General features: G+C 43.5%; 3 protein-coding genes across 3 annotated transcripts in view; 2 read left to right on the plus strand and 1 right to left on the minus strand.

Moving 5' to 3' along the window:
- On the plus strand, positions 1–10,087 carry T265_04977 (hypothetical protein; the record flags this gene model as incomplete). Its single annotated transcript, XM_009169854.1, has 4 exons — positions 1–289; positions 5,164–5,300; positions 9,183–9,335; positions 9,926–10,087. 4 exons carry the CDS (start codon positions 1–3, stop codon positions 10,085–10,087), a joined length of 741 nt encoding a protein of 246 aa, XP_009168118.1.
- T265_04978 (hypothetical protein) lies at positions 9,835–17,995 on the minus strand (the record flags this gene model as incomplete). Its single annotated transcript, XM_009169855.1, has 5 exons — positions 9,835–10,036; positions 10,250–10,310; positions 14,563–14,763; positions 17,307–17,486; positions 17,896–17,995. 5 exons carry the CDS (start codon positions 17,993–17,995, stop codon positions 9,835–9,837), a joined length of 744 nt encoding a protein of 247 aa, XP_009168119.1.
- The window catches only part of T265_13650 (hypothetical protein), a gene marked incomplete at both ends in the record, with an annotated part of 13,086 nt that continues 7,376 nt past the window's right edge, over positions 15,990–21,699 (plus strand). Inside the window, one exon of the mRNA XM_009169871.1 lies at positions 15,990–16,456. Within this exon, the coding sequence (XP_009168135.1) occupies positions 15,992–16,456 (465 nt within the window). The remainder of the gene's footprint in view (positions 16,457–21,699) is intronic.

The raw sequence follows: 21,699 nt of genomic DNA on the forward strand, positions 1-21,699 counted from the left end.
ATGCTACCAGAAGGAAGCATGAGGGCTGGAATACTGCCAGGTTGCCCAAGCCCGGACAGGGGAAGTCGAGAGGCAGATGTCGGGTTCGAACCACAGGGCCCTCCGGTCTGTAATTCGCAATCCAACCACTTCGGCCATCTCGCCATCAGTATATGCAAGAAGAAGCAGATAATCTGTCATCCAGTGTTTGCGTCACGTGAGGGAAGCTCTACGCGAGGTACTGAACTGACCGCGCTCCCTGGATGCAAACAACAACCTAATGGTGTGATGTTTATTGCGTCCACCGCAGGTATCCGCCGAGTGACACACCTCAATCATTGTGAAAATAGGTAGCATCATACTTTCCATAAGATTGGTCGCTCAAAGTACTGATAAGTTCTGGCTTGTTCGTCTACGATGACGAAACAAGGCATACGATGAGCTCAGGGCATAACGACCGATATTTTATCGGCGATGGATTTATTTCACTTCAGATGATTGAAGTCTCAAATGACAGACCCTGGCCCCAAGTTTCCAATGGGCCATTCGCATACGGAATATTTGTGGAGTTTGCGGTAAAAAATTTGAAATCATTTTGAGAAGTAATTTCGGAACGCAGCTATCATATCGGCGACAAAGATAACATGTCAGTGTTGGGAGTTCAGTAGATATTTTCGTTTCGATGAAAAGACGGACAGTTATGAATGGAGATTTGCGGAAAATTGCATATATACGCTATCCAGTTGGGGCTTTCTAAACTTTACTCTCTTGCGGCCGCACGCTACTTCTCGAGTGTAAACTGGGAAAATACGGAACCAATTTCGAGCTATTAATAGACGGTGAAACAAACTATCCAGAAACCCCTTTTCGCTGTCCTGGGTTTTCTGAAAGGAAAGTTCATAGCGAGATGAGATTAATGATATTTTGTCGATCGCATGGGCATCGAGATATCAGTTTTACAACGCTTCGCCTTGTTGATCCACGCGGCAAGCGGCAATTAGTGTCAATCAGTTAGATGAGTGTGGGAGAGCATCCCTAACCGGGGCTTATGTTACCATGATTAGCTAACCTACAAACTTTATTCCAAGATGCAGAAACCGGTGTACACTACGCAACAGCTGTCAAGCTCAATCAACTGGAACTATAAAACCCTACGTCATATCGCTTTATCGTATGAACCAGCATAACTGATCCTTTCCTGACTTCACACATTGTGGATCTGCCAAAATCAATTTCGCATACCAGGGGAAATACAAACAACTAAAAGTTTAAAACGATCTCCGCACCGTTGTCAATGGTGATGCGACGAATAGGCGGTCGACGCCCACTTGTCAAATTTCCGATCGACGAATAGCGTGGTCTAGACACATCTACTAACAAATGTATTACAAGGCAAGGTGGAATAAAACTGTCTGGCATGGTTGCTGGATTCACATCCCATTACCCGCCGGCTCGGCACTCGATGATTAGTTATATTTAGTCTACCCTAAGACATAATGGTTCCATATTTTTATTATATTGAAGAAAAACTAGGAACTGGTTCGCGAATGAACAGAAAATGTCGCGAGTTTACTGAAAGGGCTAGCCAACAAACTCCCACCTAGCTTCACAAGTGCGAAAAACGGGCGGCGCTGAACACAATCTCGACCATAGTGGATTAATTTTTTTGTTAAACTTTGGCCTTCGTGAAATGACTTCACCGAATTCTGAAGGGTTTTAGTATGTGGCGAAGTACCAGTTGGGTTACATTATTTGAAATCACAACAATTGTTTTCGTCCATTCGAAACTAGAAGGGTTGCAACATACCCATCGTGTTTGCTTATTTGGTCAGTCCGTCGGTCAGCTGTTAGATTCGTTGGTTGATTGGTTGGAGTAATTTGCCAGTTATTGTTTAGATGTAGTATGTTACTCACAACCATGACCTGTTTCGTCCCTTTTGGGGCTCAATCCCTTACTGTCCGTTAACCTCATGTTATACTTGAACCCAAGTTGAAAAATATTGCCCAATACTATTATTTGCACATGAATCTGATTTTGACAGGAGATTCAACTGAACCCAGCTGAATCTCTCTTTATGGTGGTCCTTTAGCTGGTTTGCTGGCTTATTGATTGGAAAACCTAGCTCTCGGGAGTTGTTATCCCCATAGGCATTTTGGGCATCAAACGATGCTTGCCCCAGCTGACTCTGTTGCTTCTGTTGCTCTTCAACTTCCTTCCAGTTAAACGCAAAAGAATAAATTCTACTCATAGCGGCAACTTTACTCTTCTTCAGCAGCCTTGTGAGTAGTCTTTTTCTTTGGAAATTTACTGTGATAGCTCAACTATCCTAGCAACTAAAACTTGAGGCGGGATTTGTGCCAAACATTCAGTTGAAGAATATCACAGACCAAATTATTCAGTTGAGTCTCCCGTGGAATCAAATTGATATACAAATCGGTGTACTTGTCGAGTAGAAATTACACTTTGTCCCTTTCGTCATCCACTTTGGTCGCGAATCAAAAGGTGACTAACTTTGTTGAGTATCTAATCGTTTTTATTAGTTTGTTGCCATTATCTATCTGCGCACTGTGAGATGCATTGCGCTCGGCTTGTAATTCATGATCACCAGATACGATCATGCAAACAGTTACTATAATGGAACAAAAGCAGAAGTAGACAAGGAAGTACAAACTTCAACCTTGATTGACTGATGCTTTACTAGGGTGCACGTGTCCATCAATCTTATGTTTTAGGACTTATTTCGATTCAATTCCACTCTGTTTCAGAATCAGTGACTAAAAGGCTCCATGTTTGTCTATGTCTTGGGCTGACAACTATTCATGGACTTATCCGTTTAAAATCACTGACTGTTTAGGTACACTGACCTTTAATGCGTTTTCCGCGCTCACCGGGGCTCATTACCCGTAAACTTCAGTAGCGTCGCGAAATTATAGAACGATTGGTTTCCTAATTCTTTTTGGTTAAATGTCAACCGAAAGTACACATGTGAGCGTGGTTCCTGGTAGTAGAGTTGGATTCTTATGGCAGGCTCTATCGTTTTTCCGGAGAAAGTTCTAGTAACCGGAAGCGTTGATCAGATGAATCTGAATGTTGGAAAAAGTAATTGTTCTAGAAACGTTTGGACAGGAAAACTTCGTCAGGCCGAGTGTGTGGGTTAACAACTCGGCCGAGTCTTCAGGCGGACGACAAATTATTCAGTAAGATCTGTTCCGATCACCTCGCTAAGTCAGTGCTAAATGCCAGCTGAAGAGATTTGAAATCGTTTTTATCTGGCTTGGGTCCCTGATCTTTCGGTTTAGGGTGCCTCAGGCCAACAAAGTAAATCACTGATGCCCTGAACCGAAAGATTAAGGACAAAACCCAATCAGAACGACTTTAAGTTCCCTCAACCCATCCACCATAAGGTTCAAACTCTGACACTAACCGATAGCCCTTAAACTATAATCAACACTGAATTCGTGTACTAATCAGAAGTGATTTTGGCGATTGGTTCTTCCGCCGTACAACCGTCAAACTGGTAAACTACTCACTTGACCGGACGAATCTTTTGTGTCAGAGGCTAAACTCCGATCAACTATAAACCCATCCAAACTTGAAATGAATTCGGCTTATCTCGACGAATACACTCATGTGCACATCAAGTTGGTTTTCGCAAAAGACTCAAGTGTCTGTCTTGCCCCATTAAAGGCCAAACCGGTACTGAGCCGTCGAACAGTTTTCAGCATCCTTGTGAGTAGTTTCCTTTATAAATTTGACTTATGTTTGAAGCTATCTTCTAACCCGGTAATCTTCTGTCGTCAGCTTAGAAGAGAGGCAAGTCTGGCAACGTTAAAAAGCCCTGAGGAATTCGGTTTGGAATAATTGTAGAACAATGAGTAGACTAGTATTTTTACGGAAGTCACTTAACGAAAGAGAATGATTCCGAGAATTGCACTCACCAGCAATTTTGTGAGTAGTTTCCTTCATGAGGATAGAGTGATGTTCATTGCGTTCTTATTTCAACTCGCTCTATACTTTTTTCTGTTTTTCAAACAGATGTCTTCCAAGTAAACACATGACCTTGGCCTTTTGCATGTTAAGGCACTTCTTCAGTAGATGAGGTCTTGATAAGCCAGGGGTATATGGACTCTTGACACCGATGCTAGCGTATGAAAATTTCGCCTCAACGCCAACCTTTTGTCCTGATGGTGTTACGATTATTGTGCTTCACTCTATGAAATGCGAGGACAGGAATCCTCGGTACACACGACTCAGTAAATAAATACTTTCACCGATGTTGGTTTCGTTTGCTTGACTGCGTGTCTTCAGCTGATACATATAGTGCCTAATCTCCCCGTGGCCAATCGGCCTAGGCTGGTCAATTCCACCACATGTGTAGTCCACCTCCGCAGTTGGTCCCTTCGACGTCTTGAGTGATTCACTGTGTCAGGAGGACAGTGAGGACACTGAGGCAAACATAACCGGACATTCCTCCTTATGCTGGTTGAGTAAGAGCTCTCTGCGGGTTCCAACAGACTCGGCCGTTAGCAGCAAGATTGTATCATGCTAGTGGTCAATCTCTGTGTAGGTGATGGTCTAGTTCAGTCTTTTAGCTCATCCCTACTAGCAAAATGCACGCTCATTCCACAACTCAGCACCACGTAAAATGAACACCGGCCACGATGACGATGCATAGCTGAACATATCAAGTGACGAATCAGGCGATTGTGCACCGAATGTATTACAAACCAGCGAATTGGTGGGCTGAATTTTTCCGAATCTGTCATCGCGCTCTTGAAGGTGTGGAACGCGATTGATTTCCATCGAATGACAAGTTAGACGGGAATAAATCTATCCTAGTCACTGGGAACAGTTGATACATTCGTAATTTACTCACAATGTATACACAAATATTTTGGAATTATATTTGCTTCACCTTTTAGTGCTCATAATTTCGGCTTTCTAGTTACCGTTGCATACAGTCCTGTACGCAGATGCAAGGTATTTTGCGAGGTGTGTTGTAGCTACCTCCGACTTATTGCGTTGCTTTAGCCTTAGCCCACGGACTAATTTTGTTCTACCCTCTCCTTTCCCTCTTTTGTTCTAACCTCTTCTTCTACTGACAGATACCTAGGTTTTGGGCTGATGCTCCTAGATGTCTTTGCTTAGTCGTGTTTCACGTTACCGTCTTTCTAAATCTGCAGGTTCATTGATGCCCCAGTTGAACTGGTGGACGCGCAGAGATACCAGTAGTACGACCGGCCTTCTATCTGCCGAGCTAGTGGAAACAACAGCGGCAATGGAAAATGCTTTGACAAATCAGGAGCACAGGGTTAAGATGGTGAGTTTGCTACTCCATTATCTGGCCCCGTTTGTGATCACTTTCACCAAAGTTTAAATGTACGTGTACCTGACTAGACCTAGTGTAACAGTGATACTACTGTTGGGGAGGCATGCGAGTAGTATGTTTTCTTGTAGATTCGCTTTGCGTCTCTTGAAAAGAGAGATCCGTTGCAGATATTTTGGAGTCGCTTTGTAGCATTTGCTTGGATTTGAGCAACAGTCAATGAATACCCAGGAAAGTTCAGGAAGACGCGTTCAAAAGACGATGGATGTTCAGTTTTTTTGTAAATAAGACGCAAATGAGAGTTTTGCTTCCCTGTTCAATAGCCCGCAACTGGTTAGTTGATATTTTCTAGCTAATGACTCCGCAGCGAGGGCCTTCTTCCTTCCACTAGTATTTCCAAAAAAAGACCTGTGTGCCTCATAAGCATTACTGATTACGTTTCCGGACCATCTTAGACAAGGTTCCTTATCCCCTTACAATCATCACTTTTCGTCGCGAATGATAAATGCAGGCGAATTGAACAGTCAGGATATATTGCGACATCTCCTTGTTGGTCCTTGACCTGCTAAAAAACAAGGTACGCCAAGGAAACCCGTGACGTCAAAACTTAAAACTTCTCTTGGACATCCTAGTCTATTCCGCACCAGTTTTACTTCCATAGGTCAAGAATACTGTCCTCTATGGAACACTGTCCTGTTGCTCATATTTTCTTGGATCACGTTTTGTAAGCAATGTAAGGAACCATATGCTGAACAACGGTAGAGAAGCTAATCACGTAGTATATCCGATTTTTCCAAGGTAAAACTGATGTCTTGTGGCCAACACAAAGCACAGGAGCTACAAATCCCATTTGAGCCCTAACAATGAATCACGCTAACTTAATCTCGAAACAAGCGATTTCGAAGAACCCTTTTACTTCTACATTTTTGCACCTGGCTGGAGAGAATCTGAGCGTTGCCCGGCCAGTCTTTCGTCACACCTTAACTTTTCGTGGGGAAAAACGGTGTCCGAAATGGCAAATGAAGGTTGCCACTTGTTCAGACACATTTCGAAGCTCATCACAGGACAGTTATATCGTCCGAGTGTTCCGGGTATTGAAGTCGTTCTCATGGTGTGGCTGAACACCGTTGCAGATAGAAGTATCAGAAATTTCCCCCAGGGAGTCAGCGGCAAGAAAAATGAATAGAAATGGGGGTATTTAGCAACCATACCGACCTGCCATTGAGATAGCTGAAACCTAGCACACTTGGTTGTAATATTAGGGCTGAATATTCACGCGGTGTTCTTTGGCTTGTTCGCTGAGCTGGGCAATTTGATTGCAAACGTTCCGTCACCAATCTAGGTAACATCATCAAGCCAACGACCATCCACGCTACCTGAGCTACCAACATTTCCCTCTATGGAAAATTTACGTGATTTGTTCACCTCCAAGAACCTCAAACTCTGTGCGATGGGCTAAAAAGGTAAATCCCTTCCCACCGATGACTGGTGCACAGGTAGACAAGTGTATTTTCATTCCTGGGGATCAAGTGCTCAGTGCTCATCCATACCATTACCCCTCATTCAAAAGACTTCGCTGACATAACGGCTGATTGCACAAGGATGAAAATAAGTTTGCGAATTCCATATCCTTATGACACTGGCAGTGCAAATAAGAAATTAGAAGAGGACGTTTCTCCTGGAACCTCATCACCTAGGAACTCCAGGTTTCACACCGTTTATTGATACAAATATATAACTGGAGCTGTCGTAACGAGTGCTTGTGAACTGTGGTTTCTTTGTAACCTGGTTTTCGGCGGAAATACGGTGATATTGCTACTTACTGAGGTGAAAGATATCCGCTAATTTTTGTCACGATAGCTAACGCGATTCACTGTCAGACAAGCAAAATGTACGAGATTTTTATTAATGCATGCACTCTTTCGAAAGTTTACACAACTTACTAGCGACAGGATGTTAAGGAAAACCTTTTACGTGAGGAAATGTAGATTAATGAATCACAGTTCACTCGACCGGATTAATTTCACACACTGTTTTTCTGTCAGTTTCCTGTAGCTATGAAAAATACAGGAGACTGCATAAAAATTGACTTACCAAATCCTTGTTGTTGACCTTGAAGCTGCGCAAAGCATACTACAATTTTTAGCCTGTTTCAACGGTATTTATGCCGAATTCAGCACACCCTCACGAAAACTGCGTGTAACATATTGGAGAAGAACGCAAGGGTTTCCAACAGAGCCTCTTCCTGGAAATGAACTCAATCCTACCTGCGCACTCATCTGTCCGCATGACCAGTGAGCGGGTGTCTTTGACCAGTGCTGTGTTATTCCGAATGCGATCAACATCACAAATTTTGCCAGACTCAATAGTGGGACGAGGAGTAGTAGATGTTACTGATTAGTTCAAAAGTTACTAGCGAGGTTCCTCACATTGTTTGAGGCACGAAGCTATATGTAGTTGAGAAGTCGAAGTCGAGGTCGAGGGTGTTCAAGCGCCACAATGAAAGGATGCGACCTTCAGAATCCTCGAACAGCCGAGTGATGTGGCTGTGGTCTCGTGATAGGTGACTCAATCGACTGACGCAATCAAAACGACTACTGGGTTTGTTCGAGAAGTCAGTTCAGTCAATCATATCACTTTGTGTTTTCAGACTTGACAGTTCTGATGCGTCCAGCGTGCGCTGGTGGAGTGGAGCAAACCAAACTCACATACCAGGTGTGCGGAGCTCAAACCCCGGCGCGGTCAAGGATATGCACTGCCGATTAGCTTTCATATAAGCAAAATTCAATTACGATGCCTCACCAGAATAATTGTGCAAAGGCGGGAGGAGTGTTCCGAAAGAGTGAATCCTAGAAATCCCTCAACCAAGCACATCTAACGGACTGCGTTACAAACGTTGAGAGCCCTGATTAACAATTCCTGTTTCATCCGAAACTGACATTCAATACTGCTAAATTTAAACATGTATCAGGGGATAATTGGTGTATGATTTAGTTTTACATGACTGAGAACTTTAGAGAAACCGTTGGCTTAATTTTGAGACACTTGAGCATTACACATGGGAGTTTTGGGTTCAGCGAGTAAAAGAAAGTCTTCACAGTTAAGCTTTCAAGCTAAAACCACGTGGCTTTCATGCTCCCAAAAATGTTGAATTTTCTGGATAAATCGATTCACATAGTTTGTTGGAGCTAACCTGTTTCATCCTGTCTTGAGGGACATTTCTACGCAAGAGAGCAATAAAACGTGTTCTAGCAGGAAACCAGTGTTTTCGATGTTGAATTTTTGGCGTCACATGGACAATAACTTTCTGTTGTACGTTGACGATGTCCGCATGTTTACCTTGCTTAATATTTTGGATTAATACCCAATTTGCTCTGTCTGAGTTTACGATTGAAAAGAAATAGGTCTTCTGTGCGCTTATTCCTGTCTGTCCAAACCTAAACGAAGGGCTACAGAATAGTACACATTCACTACCACAACATGAAACATACATATCTCGGTTGTGTTGGTAAAATATCATCGGATTGGCGAGCCGTATGTACCTAGTGTTCCTTTGTAGTTATGGAATCGTCTTGGACGAGGTGGTCCATTCAGAAAACCATTCTTATGTATTTTAACCTACCATTCAACCTATTTGAATAGTAAGCATTAGAGTAGAGGTTTATTCTATAGCGTCATTCACCGTCAATAAGGGAATTTGGCTACACTTTGTGGGTGAAATATGCGTAGCAAGAAAACAATAGATCATTCTTTCGCTCATCCGCAAGCACAACAACAAAACGCGTTCGAGGAACCACAAGAATACGGGTGCTTATGGGCTTGAAATCAAGCCAGTGAAAGGGAGGTTACGCATGTAGATGTTATCTACAACACCAGATACAAACGAGATGGTCCAAGTGGTTAGAGCGGAAATTAACTGACCGGAAGGTCCGTGGTTCGAACCCGATTTCTGCCTCTCGACTTCCCCTGTCTAGGCCTGGGCAACCTCGTAGTATCCCAGCCCTAATGTTCCCTTCTGGTGGCATGGCAGTTAGGCACTGAAAGGGTGCTACAGCTGAACCATATTTAATTTAGATACAAACATGTCTAGTTCTACTATTCGCCTTCTGATATACAACAATCCGTTTATTTTCCAAAAACAGTGGTTTTCAGGATCTCAGTTTTTCGTGAAACTTTGCTTTAACTGAAGACCTAATGTTGATCATTTTTGAAACAGCGAAGCCAACCAGTTGGTTTCGATGCGGTCGACTCAAACAGCCATTCAGCTACCTGACTGCAACTATTGATCGGCTAGCGATCACAGTTCGACGGATCAGGTCACCCAACCACATGGGTGCATGTTTTAACTACAAAGCAATGGCTCCGTCAGTTGAATATTAACCTTTCAGAGCTAGTACTTTACTCTACCCAGTTGGGCACACTTGTACCCCTTGGATGACCTCGAATCTGTGATTCCGAATTTCGCATGCCATGTCACTGTCTCGTCACCCAAGTAAGCAATGGGCGGACATAAACAGAAACCATTGTATTAGACTTTTGTGGACTGGCTGAAGTAGAACCAAAAAATGGAAGAAAAAGCAACTGAAGTCTGATTGCAATTTTGCGGTTTTGCGGGATAGGTATGTTTGTTCATAGCCACACCACTCTCGTTTGAACGGTCGTGCTGCTGTTCTGGGGTAATTATTCCGGTGAGTCCACACCAAAGGGAAGCACTGGACTCAAGTTTCGCTCTTATTAGAGCTCATCAGCAGTACATATCCAATGGCCATGCCGGGATTTGAACCCCGTACATCTGACATGCGAGGCGAGCGTGTAACCACTACTCCACCACACCACACACACCAATCACATCGCTCAAGGTGAACGCGTTCGCCTGTTCAGACGTGATAATTCAGATGCTTCCAAAGTGCGTTGGTGGAGTAGTGTTTACACACTCACCTCACATGTCAGATGTCTGGGGTTCAAATCCCGGTACGGCCATTGGATATGTACTGCTGATGAGCTCTAATAAGAGCGAAACTTGAGTACAGTGCTTCCCTTTGGTGTGGACACACCGGAATAATTACTCCAGAACAGGAACACGGCCGTTCAAACGAGAGTGGTGTGGCTTTGAAGTCTGGTTGTTACTGATAAGCTTGGTTATTTTTGTTTAACTCTGTCGGTCCCATAAGTTTATCGGAAAACCTTTATTACTCTAGAACAGTAAAACTTGTAATATGCTAAGTAATGGAACTAGATTACTGCATTCTCCACGTAGTTGTTCTTCAACCCAGTTGATTCGTCTCAAATTGGACTCTTTAGAAGCGCTGGTGGGACAGTTAAATCCTGCCATGTCCATCTAACGGGTCATGCTAATTGGTATCCGGTTGTCTTTCTACGAACTAAGAAACCCGTGACTTTATTCACGACGAGATTGTCGACTCAGTTCCACGTAAACCAGTCTACCCTGCACTGCTGGCTTCGTACGCTTAGACTATCGCTTGAGAATATACTGTTACTACCATTCCTAATATATCCACTTATTCCTTCCTCTTTGACCCATACTCGAATTGGTTAAGCTGTTCTCGTAAAGATAATGCGTACTCACACAGCTTCTTGGTCACAAGTAACTACACGGTGGTGACTGGAACTCTTTGTGTTAGTCGGGAATATAACATTGTAACTGGATATCACTTGCTGGTGAATTCTATTTGGCCAAGTAGGTCACTACTAACGACGCCTAGTACTTTGATAATACAACCCTGAGCATGTGTTGCACAACACTTTTCCCCTCATTCTTTCCAGCCAGATATGTTGAACATGCTTCAGCGAGCATCCGCAGGAACAGCAAGAAGAATTCATAACCGAATCAGTGGAGTGCCCTGCAGTCTACCTTTTGTCCCCGTGCCTGTCTACCAACCCGAGCATGCCAGGACGGCGATCAGTGTTGATCCAACTGGTGAGCTGATGACTATCTATCAACTATTACCTTGAAATCGATTCTTTATAAACCTCAGCATCTCCCACCCACCACCAAGCTGATAAAACAGTCATAAGGTCAAAGCTTGACTCTACTTTCAACTTCGGGTTTCCCGATTGCAGGTACATCTCATACAAACATAACTGAATCCGAACCGATCAGGAGCTATGGCTCACTCCGTGTGCCACGGGTTTCAAGCAGTATCGTTATTACTACAGACAAGACCAGAGAAAATGTGCGACTTGTACGAAGGTCTTGTGTGGACAGCCATCAGAGCTAACAACCGCGTGCGTGCCCACAGTGCGATTTATACCCCAGAGATGGACGAATATAATGAGAAAAAGAGGCTTGAAATTGCAAGTGGCACAACTGGGGAATAAGTAGGCTCGACAGTGTCATGTTGAACAAATCACTGAGTTGATTTGGACGAAATGTGATAAACTGAGACTGAACATTATAGGGTAACAGGAAGCCAGACAAGTGAGAAAATGTTTATTTGTACACAAGATCGTTTCTATACGAGGTAGATTCGCCCTCGACGTAATCCATAATCGCTGGTGCGCTGCGAGCGTTTCCTTGACGAATCGATACCTCGGATGAGAAAATGGGAAACACGTTTCCGTGCGAATCACAAGTTCCTTCAAACAGATCGTTCTCGTTCACAAAGTGCTCGAAAGTTCTCGGCTTCAGCCAGCCAGCCCGTATTATTGAATCTTCTCACTTAGCTATCCACTATTTGACTGTCTTCTGTTATTTCACGTCTCCGGATTTGATTCCTATCTGCTTTCTGAACACTTGTTTCCTTCTGGTCTGTTTGGCCGAAGCAGGGATCCGAGTTTTCGTCGTACCTCTATCTGAAAAAAGAGCAGTTTAGTATAGTTATCCTCAAGGAGTTCCCACCAGCGATCCGTGATTTGACAGCTATTCGGTAGTGACTTCTAAGTGTAACGAACTGAACAAGAAGCAGCGCTAATCCGAAAAAATGTCAGCTGTTATGTTTGACTCACTATTCGAGACTGTTTGATTTTGCTACGTAGAGAGTGAGGGTGAATACGATCTTGACTGATCCATTCAACGATATATGCACGTCTTTGATAGTACGATCCGTCCAGGAAGCTTCTCCTCTGTCACAAGAACAAGACCTTTTTTCATTTCCCATAAACAGGGGAGAGTAACGTAGTCTAAATCCCTTTCTTAAGGACCTGCATCATAAACTATACAGGGATAACTGATCCAAACAGACAAACTTTGTCCGTTTTTTTTTCAAAAGCAAGGAACAGAAATAGAGGACATTTACAAATTATCTCAGATTGTCGAAAGGGTCAATCACTCGGCTGTGACTCATTCTGCATCCTGTCTGCATAAAAGAGTCCATCTGAACAGACTACCTACACTTTGCCGGTCATTTTACTGCAAGACTATTGATGACTACCTTGTAAATGTGTAATTCTGTCCACTTACGTGCGGAGAAAGTGTCCGTTAGTTTTATACAGTTGGCATGATTGGCCACCTCCACTGGAAGACTGATATCTCGAGTCCATAAATTCCTACACGTTTCCTCTTTCAAATTGTGTTCTGAGCTTGACGAATGGAAGCTGTGCTTAGTTAACGAGAATCTCAGTGCAATAATGCTATAAAATGTTCAGAATAGCTGCTAGACAAGTCCTCGGTTTGGTTTGCACTTCTGACAGTTTCACGATATACCTGCCTCATGATTGGCTGATGTTTCTCAGAGAGTTGAATGCTGAATACGTTGTGTCTCCTATTGTGCGCAATATACATTTTACCTTAAAATCCTCTGGTCAGCCTCGAAACTTGTTGATATTCATTGAGAACTCGAGTTTGAGCTAGTTAGAGTTACCATTATTTTCATAACCTTTAAATACTTCGGATTCCATCTGGTCCGGATACTTACTATTTCAGATTGTCTTGGAAAACTAGTAATAAGCCCTTTGACAAACACCTCATGGCATTTGTCCATGGCGTGAGGATATCATCTGACGGGCTTTCAATTGACAATTGTCACAAAACACAACGCTGACCAGAATCACCCTTCCATATTCATAACGGCCAGCACCAAAAACGGACATCTTTTTACACCATCAGGGTTTCTAGGACAGTCGTTTGACCTTGGATGTCATTTTTCTGTCAATGTTATTAACAATCTACCAGTTAAATTGAAAGGAATCACCTCGATAGTCTGTTTTATCTATCGAATGAACGTCACCGAAATCCCTCCAAAAGTCATGATACAATAGTCCCTGGGATAGAGGCTATCCAACCTTGGGGACTGTGAGGGCAGCACCTCCTGGTTGGTCATTTATCGACTCCACTCAGCTGAAGTGCCTATATAACAGGCCACTCACCAAGACCAACTTAGTCAGCCTGCCACTGCACGTCTATGCGGCTGGTCGTCATAACAACCGATTTGCGCATCATGTTTCTACGGCTCTCAAGTGTGGTGGGCTCAGTGTCGTAAATGGTTGGAAAGACCGGAGAACACAGTTAACATGCAACAAGTGGAGAACACGTGTTTTTCATATTGGCACACATGTCGCGCCGGATAGAATTAGCCCACCAGGTGTTGTGATACCCAGTTAATCGCGGTACGTCAAACTGGGATGATGCAGGTGCAACAGAGACGTGCAGTAGTGTCCACGTTCAGTGCGTGAACTTTTGTTGCGTGTTTGTCCACACATCCTCGTGCGTGTTGAAATGTGATGTGATGAGTCAACATGCAGCCTAAAGAAACCGAAAGTATCGTTTATGCGGTGCTTCATCCGTCCAACGAATTTGCTCGGCTAACCACCCTTTAGAGAAACTGAATCTGAATGTGGTGCAAGCGTAAAAAGCGTTGTTTGAAAGCACTGTTCCTCTGAATCACAATTACAACTCTGGTGTCGCTAAATTTGTTCGCTACCGTCAGGAAATACGGGTTTGAGCGGCCGTTGATCGTGCAATCTCGGAATTTCCTACTATATTGCCATCAAAAAGCGTATGTTCTTTTTAAAACTCCTAATCCACGATGAGCAATTCTAACATAGCCAGGTTTGAATAACGAGTCAGCTGCATGATGGACCCCACTACTATAGTAAAACATCCAAAATGAGGCCACCTCCCAGAAGAGTCCACAGAACGAATGATTGGTCTCACTACACAAAATTTCACCTCTGGACCTCCATCAGGTTTTGATTCGCCAATCTGAGGTATCTGCTGCTGACCAACTCCAGTGGCTAGTTGGAAGGGAACACAACAGTTATATTCCGAACAAGCTAGTGCGAGAGTGTGACTGCGTACGAGAGCGAGAATACAACGGTCTCAAGCTATTTATTGAAAGGACACCATCTGAACCTAGTCCAATGCTGACGCAAACGATCTGGTACGAGGTTGTGACGTGCTGCAAATTGCGGGGGCGTTGTATGACCTTGATCAACGCTGACTCGCGCTGTCTGGGTTTGATACAAGGCTGTGACGCGCTGCATGTTGAGGGGGTGTTGTCTGTCTAGTCAACATCTAGCGGATCTGAGAGTCTCGGTAGATTTATTGCATTCAGTGGTTGCTTTCAGGAAACTGACCTTCCTGATAGGTTTCCCTGTGTTTCTGCATGTGGCATATTACCGTCCGAAGAAAGGCTGCAGAACGCATTATTTTAGTCAGTTTGTGAGTAGTAGGGATGGCTTAAATCTATAATTCCGTCAAATCTACGGTAGCTGCGCCCCTCGCCCGACTTGGTGGCAGTTCTTCTTACCTGTAAAGAATCTTGGGAACAACACGGCTCCCGAACCCCCCCCCCCGTACGGATGCATATCAAGATCACAGAATGGATCTACCCGAATGCAACGACCCAAAATACTTTCCGGCATTAGTTCGTTCACATAAGTACACTTTAATCGCACCATCTTACGTGTGACATAGATCACTGAAATTTTGCCCCCATTACTTTATAGAGAATTGGATGTCTTGCGCACTTTGGCAACAATGGAACTAGAATGAAGCCCAAAACTTTCGAGCTGTTCATATTAGAGGTGAACTCGGAATAAATGTATTCGAGGCTTAAACTATGACTGGTTTTTCTTGGACCTCATTCCTCGCGTCCATGTTGTTTGCCTCCAATGCAACCAGTCCCTAGGTCTTCCGGTTCCTCTTAACGTCACATTCAGCGCTTAAGTGAGTCGAATTTCGAACGTTGCAGCTTCCCGAATTAGACTACAGCTGACCATGAACAAGTATGCTTTTATGGGGATAGGGAATAGAATCAACCATTCGTTAGGAAGCCAACTAGGGCGGTTATCAGTAACGTTCCCATGCCACTGAAAAGTCAAAACCAACTTGAGAAAAGCAAAGGATTTGGGAGGTTGCTTAGCCTATGCAATCGGGAAAGGAGAGCGGCTTTTCAGTGCCATGTAACTAAATATAAGCTGATGAACTTTTAACAGTATAGAGTGGATATACTGTTGCAGAATAATGCGGAAAAGACGACACACTGTCCATCCTACGTGAGACGCAGGATGATATTCTAAGTAGTTTGTACGGTTAAGAAAACTCGGCCATTGTGGTAATCTCCCAAGAATCTACCTGTTTCTTTATACTTTTGTAACTCAAGGAAGTAATTCCAAGTATACTTTGTTGCATTGATCACAAATTTTACCTAACCAATTGATGCAGCAACCCATTTATTAATCAACTGCGAACATCTAATCCAACTTCCCTTTCTTTCCACCTAGCAATGAGTGTGATCTCCTCCTCGGCTCCCACTTCGCCAAATAGTAGTCAGGATGAAGAAGACCCCGTCAATCTGAGAACACCATACCCACTTACCTCAACATTCGGTCGAAGGTGCCGCATTCCGAGCCGCCCGACAACACTGAGAACTCGTCGACGTCCCGGATTTATTACCACATGCAGTCCATTCTTCGGCCGGTTGGGCGGGGTCCATTCGCCTTACCAGTCAGATATTAGCCAGTCTGCTCCTAGTAGCCCCACTATGGACACTTATGAAACATTGCCTCTAGTTGAGAACGTGGTAACAATGGACGAATGCTCTTGGGGAATGCAGAGTGCACGTGGACAATTGGTTAACCTTACCTCGACGGTGAAAAGTATCCTGTCAAATAATGTCACATCAGATCCACGCTCTGCCGAAGCACCAGATCCAGCTCTGCTCCATCTCTTGCAACGGCTTGGTATACAAGTAAGCTCATTAACAGTTTGACGTCTGCATCGAACATTGTCAAGGAATGTGGCTGTCTGAGGGCATTGAAGGGTCATCCAGCTTTATCCCTGACGGTGCTCACGAAAGACCTGATAAGCACCAATCTTATGAGACTTTTTTTCGGGAAAGTTAATGGTAATGATGTCCTCCGTATGAGGCCACCCATAGAGTCGACAAAGGCCGTGGGCATTTTGTTGTCGGCTTAGCTGATGTAAACGATGAAAACTGTTCAATAAGAGGAAACTACTCACAAGGTTGCTGAAAACTATTCGACAGCCCACGACCGGTTTCGCCCTTCTTGGGGCTCATCAGGTAGGCGCAGTCCCCGAGTTTCCGTCAACCTTATGTTCACTAAGAGGTTGAACGACGAGTTTGGTATATACGTCTAATGTGTCTCAACTGGGACGAAGCACGTAGTGATAACCGCACCAGAATATACAGTTTAGGAGAGTTCGCGAGAGTGTCCTCTTCCTCAAGCTGTTCACCTTTAAATGCCGGACACGAAGTTCTTGCTTCCATGGGATGAACATTTGATGGGAACAGATGATAATGCTTTAAACCGTAAGGAGAGACTTAGTCGAAGATGGGCATGGAGAGGTTCTTCTTGTACTTCGAAGGGAAACAAACCAGTCCGAAATTTACGCGTGGTTGCTCCACTTAAATGCACAGACACTAGGTGGTGGTACGTTTGAAGTTATATTAATAATATATCATTTACGAAGATATTTTGTTGACTGAACTCTGGTAGATTGAGCATTGTGTGGAACAGTTAGTTTGAACGGAAACGGTTCGGCTGGATTCAGTTGAGTCTTTAGTCAGAACCAAGTACGTGTGCAAATAAGAGTGTTTGACAAAATCTGTCCAAATGGGGTCCAATTAGAACATAAAGTTGACGAAATCTCAGAGACTGCGCCTACCTGATGAGCCCCAAGAAGGGCAAAACCGTTCGTGGGTTGTCGAGGAACTTTAAGGACGCTTGCGAGTAGTGTGTTACACCAAGGGAACAACACTTAGTTTAGTTCACTTATGACAAAGTAACATTAAGCAGTGTACCTGAGTTTATTGATCAACTGGTACGCCACAGTCACTGCTAGTTTCGAACCACCAAAACTCTCAGAAGCGACAAATAGACGACAAAGATAACGTCTACCACAGCGAAATCAGCTGGCTACTCATGAGGTGTGTGCCAGGTTTTGTAGTTGATGTGAACATCCTACACATATGGTTGGTTTGGATATCCATTAGTCGTGATCCCACGGTACACATTCCTCATTCTATGCAGAAGTCCAAAATAAATTGGACCGTTTCGTCTGATATTCATTCATGCAGGTTTCCAGTCAAGGCGTCTAACTGATCCAGCATTCCTCGTATCTCCAGGTGGGCGAACTGACTGTATTGGGGACTGCGATTCTATTTACATGTCAGAAAGTCGTAAGCAACTTGAAACAAGTGTTGCACATCATAAGAGACACACTCGATTCTCCCTTCAGTACGGAAAATCAGAGGGGGTGCCGGCATTGTTCCGGAGGCTGTAGCAGATCTTACTCTCTTCTTAAATCGGTCCAAACGGGATTTTTGATGCATGAAGAAAGGCGTTGTGCTAGCCCTTTGGTGGTTCGAACCAAACACACAAAATCAACTGAAAAGATGGTCTAGGCTAACCAATAATCTGACCCACCGGATGTCTGATGCTTCCACCTGAGCCTCAAACCATACAGGTCAGCATACCCAATCATACGACCATTTTGTGTTGGAAGATGATAGTTTTTCTTTGTTCTCCCTGCCTTTTGATTCTGGCAAAGCTCATTGGAGTTACCAAAACGTCAAAAAATCAAACACTGATACCCAGGGTTATTTTATTTCATCGTATGTCAACGTGGTCTTTTGGAATCTTGATAAACCCATTCTTGGGTATGACTACTACATTATGTTTAAGGTCTTTTTATCCTCAGAATTGTCCTAAGGCAGGCTCCGTGACTGTTCTCAGTACCGAAATGAAGCGGTCTCTCTCTGAATATTTTTCTGTCAAATCCAGTTAGTTAAACACTGCCGAGCACGGGCTAGCTCCACCCCTTAAACCTACAGAGCTATGCTACAACGGATCTGTTCTAAATGGATTTTGTTTGACAAATTAAAGGTGATTATAAAGCTAATTTTTCATTCGTATGTGCAAGCCGTGCAATCGAGACTACTCACATTACGTATGTTTTCGCCGACTAGCCGGAAAGGGTCATGTGATCAATCATTGTCTGTTTGTTGGCCAAGTTGGACTTACATTGCTATACAACCGAGAAGTTCGAGTTTTAAAATGATCGTGCTGGAATGATCAGCGGCAGAAAAGCGCTATGCTTACCCATGCAGTCTCTCTCTCTCCCTCATAAAAAGCACTTCTTCCGAAAGAAATTTCCACCCCATAAAGTATCCGGTTGATCAGCAAACACGACACCTCTGTCAATAGAGGTAAGGAAATGCAAACAATACGAAGTGTTTTAAAGCCCATTTCAATTTCACTTGTTCCCTCTTGTGTGTACTGATGATCGCCATGGGCTAATCGTAAGGGCTTTGTAAAATGTGTATATTATACTGAAACTTTAATTCCCCCATGCTAAGCTTGTTTGGCCAAGTTGTTCTAATCGATATTATAATCGACCGAACCTGTTTAAGTAAAAAATAGGTTAAATCGACAACCAAAGCTCCATTATGAGACTGTGAACGCAGGTCTAATACCTGAAACGCTTAGCTGACTGATTAGGAAAAACTGGACTTTTACACCATTCAAAGTTAGAAGGAAAAAAGTTACCACGCTGGAAGGAAACCACTTGATGGGATCATGTTTAACAAATTTCGGAACAATGAGGCACAGGATTACAGCAGCTTTGTGAAGTAGCTAGGGGGCGAGATGGAAGCACGAATTGAATTTACTGTCTGGAAGGTCCGTGGTTCGAACCTGACCTCCGCCTTTCGACTTCCCCTGTCTAGGGTTGGGCAACCTGGCAGTATCCCAGCCCTCGTGCTTCGTTCGGGTGGCGTGGAAGTTAGGCACCGAAAGAGTGCTACAGCTGAACGATTAGCTTTTCGAAATAGCCAAGAATCAGGCATCTTCGTTGAAATCAGCTGGTGAAAATCTACCTAATTGATTCTTTAAGTTGCGTTGCTACATATTAGAGACATGTTTGAAAGGCAGAGCCTCACCAGTGAATTCTGGCAAAGTGCCAGTGATGACTGGCTTCGGATAGTTTCTTCTCAAACGGTAGCTGATGCGACTGACGTCGATGATTATCAATTGTGCATTACTGAGTTTTTTCTTCCGAATATTTTCATAGCATCGGTTACGACGAATCTAGGTTACTAGAACGAATTTCATCCTATGAAGTTTACGCCCACAAAGAAATCAGATGTTGGAAGCTGGTAACAGATTTGCTGTATGGTAATGTGTTGGAATATTGGTAGCTCGGGTGTATTGGTTGGTAATTGATCAGGTGGCTGTTGATCTGTTCGCCGAGCTTGGCAATTGATTTGCAAACGTTTCCTCACCATTCAAGGAGACATCTTCAGTGCGCTGTTGATTGGGTGTTGCTGTATAATTTACCGGGACGTAAATAAGAGAAGTCGCCTCAGTCTAATCTGGACTAAAGACTTTAAAACTGCTCGAACGACAAACTCTCACCGATTGCTCCGAGGAGAGAAAACTGTGTGAGCAGTGAATATCCCCACCTTGAGACGATTCACTCAGCTGAATCGTGGCTGACAGATAAGGCCATTGCAAACTTTCCAAGGAATGGCCTGTCTTTGGAGTGGTGATGCTTGAGGATGTGATGAAACCCAGTGAGGACACGAAAGGCAAACAGTGTGCCAACTCAGGCCCGTCAGTATATCCGTTTATGATTATGCTGCAAATGGTCTTTCAGTGACGGTAAGAGGAACAAAACGAACTGTGAAGACGATGATAACTCGTCAATCGATGAAGGGAGAGGTGAGGTTAGGAATACGAATTTTCAGGAATCGTAGTTGAGGGTTCTACGGGATAAGAGATCGCTGATCTGGAATCAAACTATGCTTTGGTTAGGGAATTCTATACTGGTAGAGATGAATGCATCAAAATTGGCCACAGCTTTCTTTTGTGGCTTTTTTCTCAAGGTCTAACACAACTGTAACAGGAAAAGTAGATGACGACAGTTGTGAAGAGACGTGATCAACTTCTAATTACTAATCGAGGTGATAAGATTGTGATGCGGAAATACTTCGCAGGCGTAAACTCGTGTATCAAGTCTATTCAGCCCATTTTAAAACCACTGCTATGTTTTAGTAGTAAAAGTTTGCAAAGTCACCCTTACTCGCGTAACTGGCTTTGTGCCCTCCAATCAAAATTTTGACTTCCAGATGACCAATGCTTGGTCACACATTTATCTATTCGTCAGTCACGTGACTCATACTGTGGTTGACAAGACTGTTCGAAATGGTACAATAACCCAGAAATGTCTTCTCCCTCTATCGCTTCTCAGAATTAAGTGCTGCACATATGAGCGTCACAGCTGTACACGTAGTCGTTTTCGAAGGCTTCAGTAACATTTGGCGGCAGAATATTGTGGTAGACGCGAAGAAATCCAGGAAGACTGATATGTCGCAACGGATCTACACTGGAAACCTTGTGCACTTGCGTGAATTTTAGTATTCCGTTCATGAATAAGCTTGTTGGTGTTTCAGGTACCCAAGTACCGGATGAATGGAAGGACCTGTGATGGTTAGTTAGGTTAAACGTTTCCTCTCCACCAATCGCATTTAGCGCTTGCATTTCTTATTGCAAAACTCAAACTTATGTTTTAAACACATGAGTTTGGACTACTGTTGGATTTTTCATCAGTAACGATCAATAACGGTACTTACTTTTCACGCTATATCATCCATTTTTCATCAGAATTTGTTGCTGTTGGAAATGACAGGGAAGGGTTGTATTAGGGTGGTGAATCTTGTCGTTCTTTGTTCTGTCGCTAAGGCAAATTGAAATTTGCAACGTCCATTCTTCGAGCGAATTCAGTACCGATGCTTTCACGTTATCTCTACTGATTTTCAATTCAAATTTCAAGTTAGGGGTTAAGCTGTGCTAAAAAGCTGAGAAGTGCTGTACAGCTGTTTCATCTTTATTGGGAATCATCAGCAGTGCGCATCTCACGAAACTCAATCAGCAAGGTCGCTGATTTTCAGCAACCATATGAGTAGTACAT

The sequence above is a fragment of the Opisthorchis viverrini genome, assembly GCF_000715545.1.
Source record: "Opisthorchis viverrini unplaced genomic scaffold opera_v5_89, whole genome shotgun sequence".
Taxonomy (NCBI): domain Eukaryota; kingdom Metazoa; phylum Platyhelminthes; class Trematoda; order Opisthorchiida; family Opisthorchiidae; genus Opisthorchis; species Opisthorchis viverrini.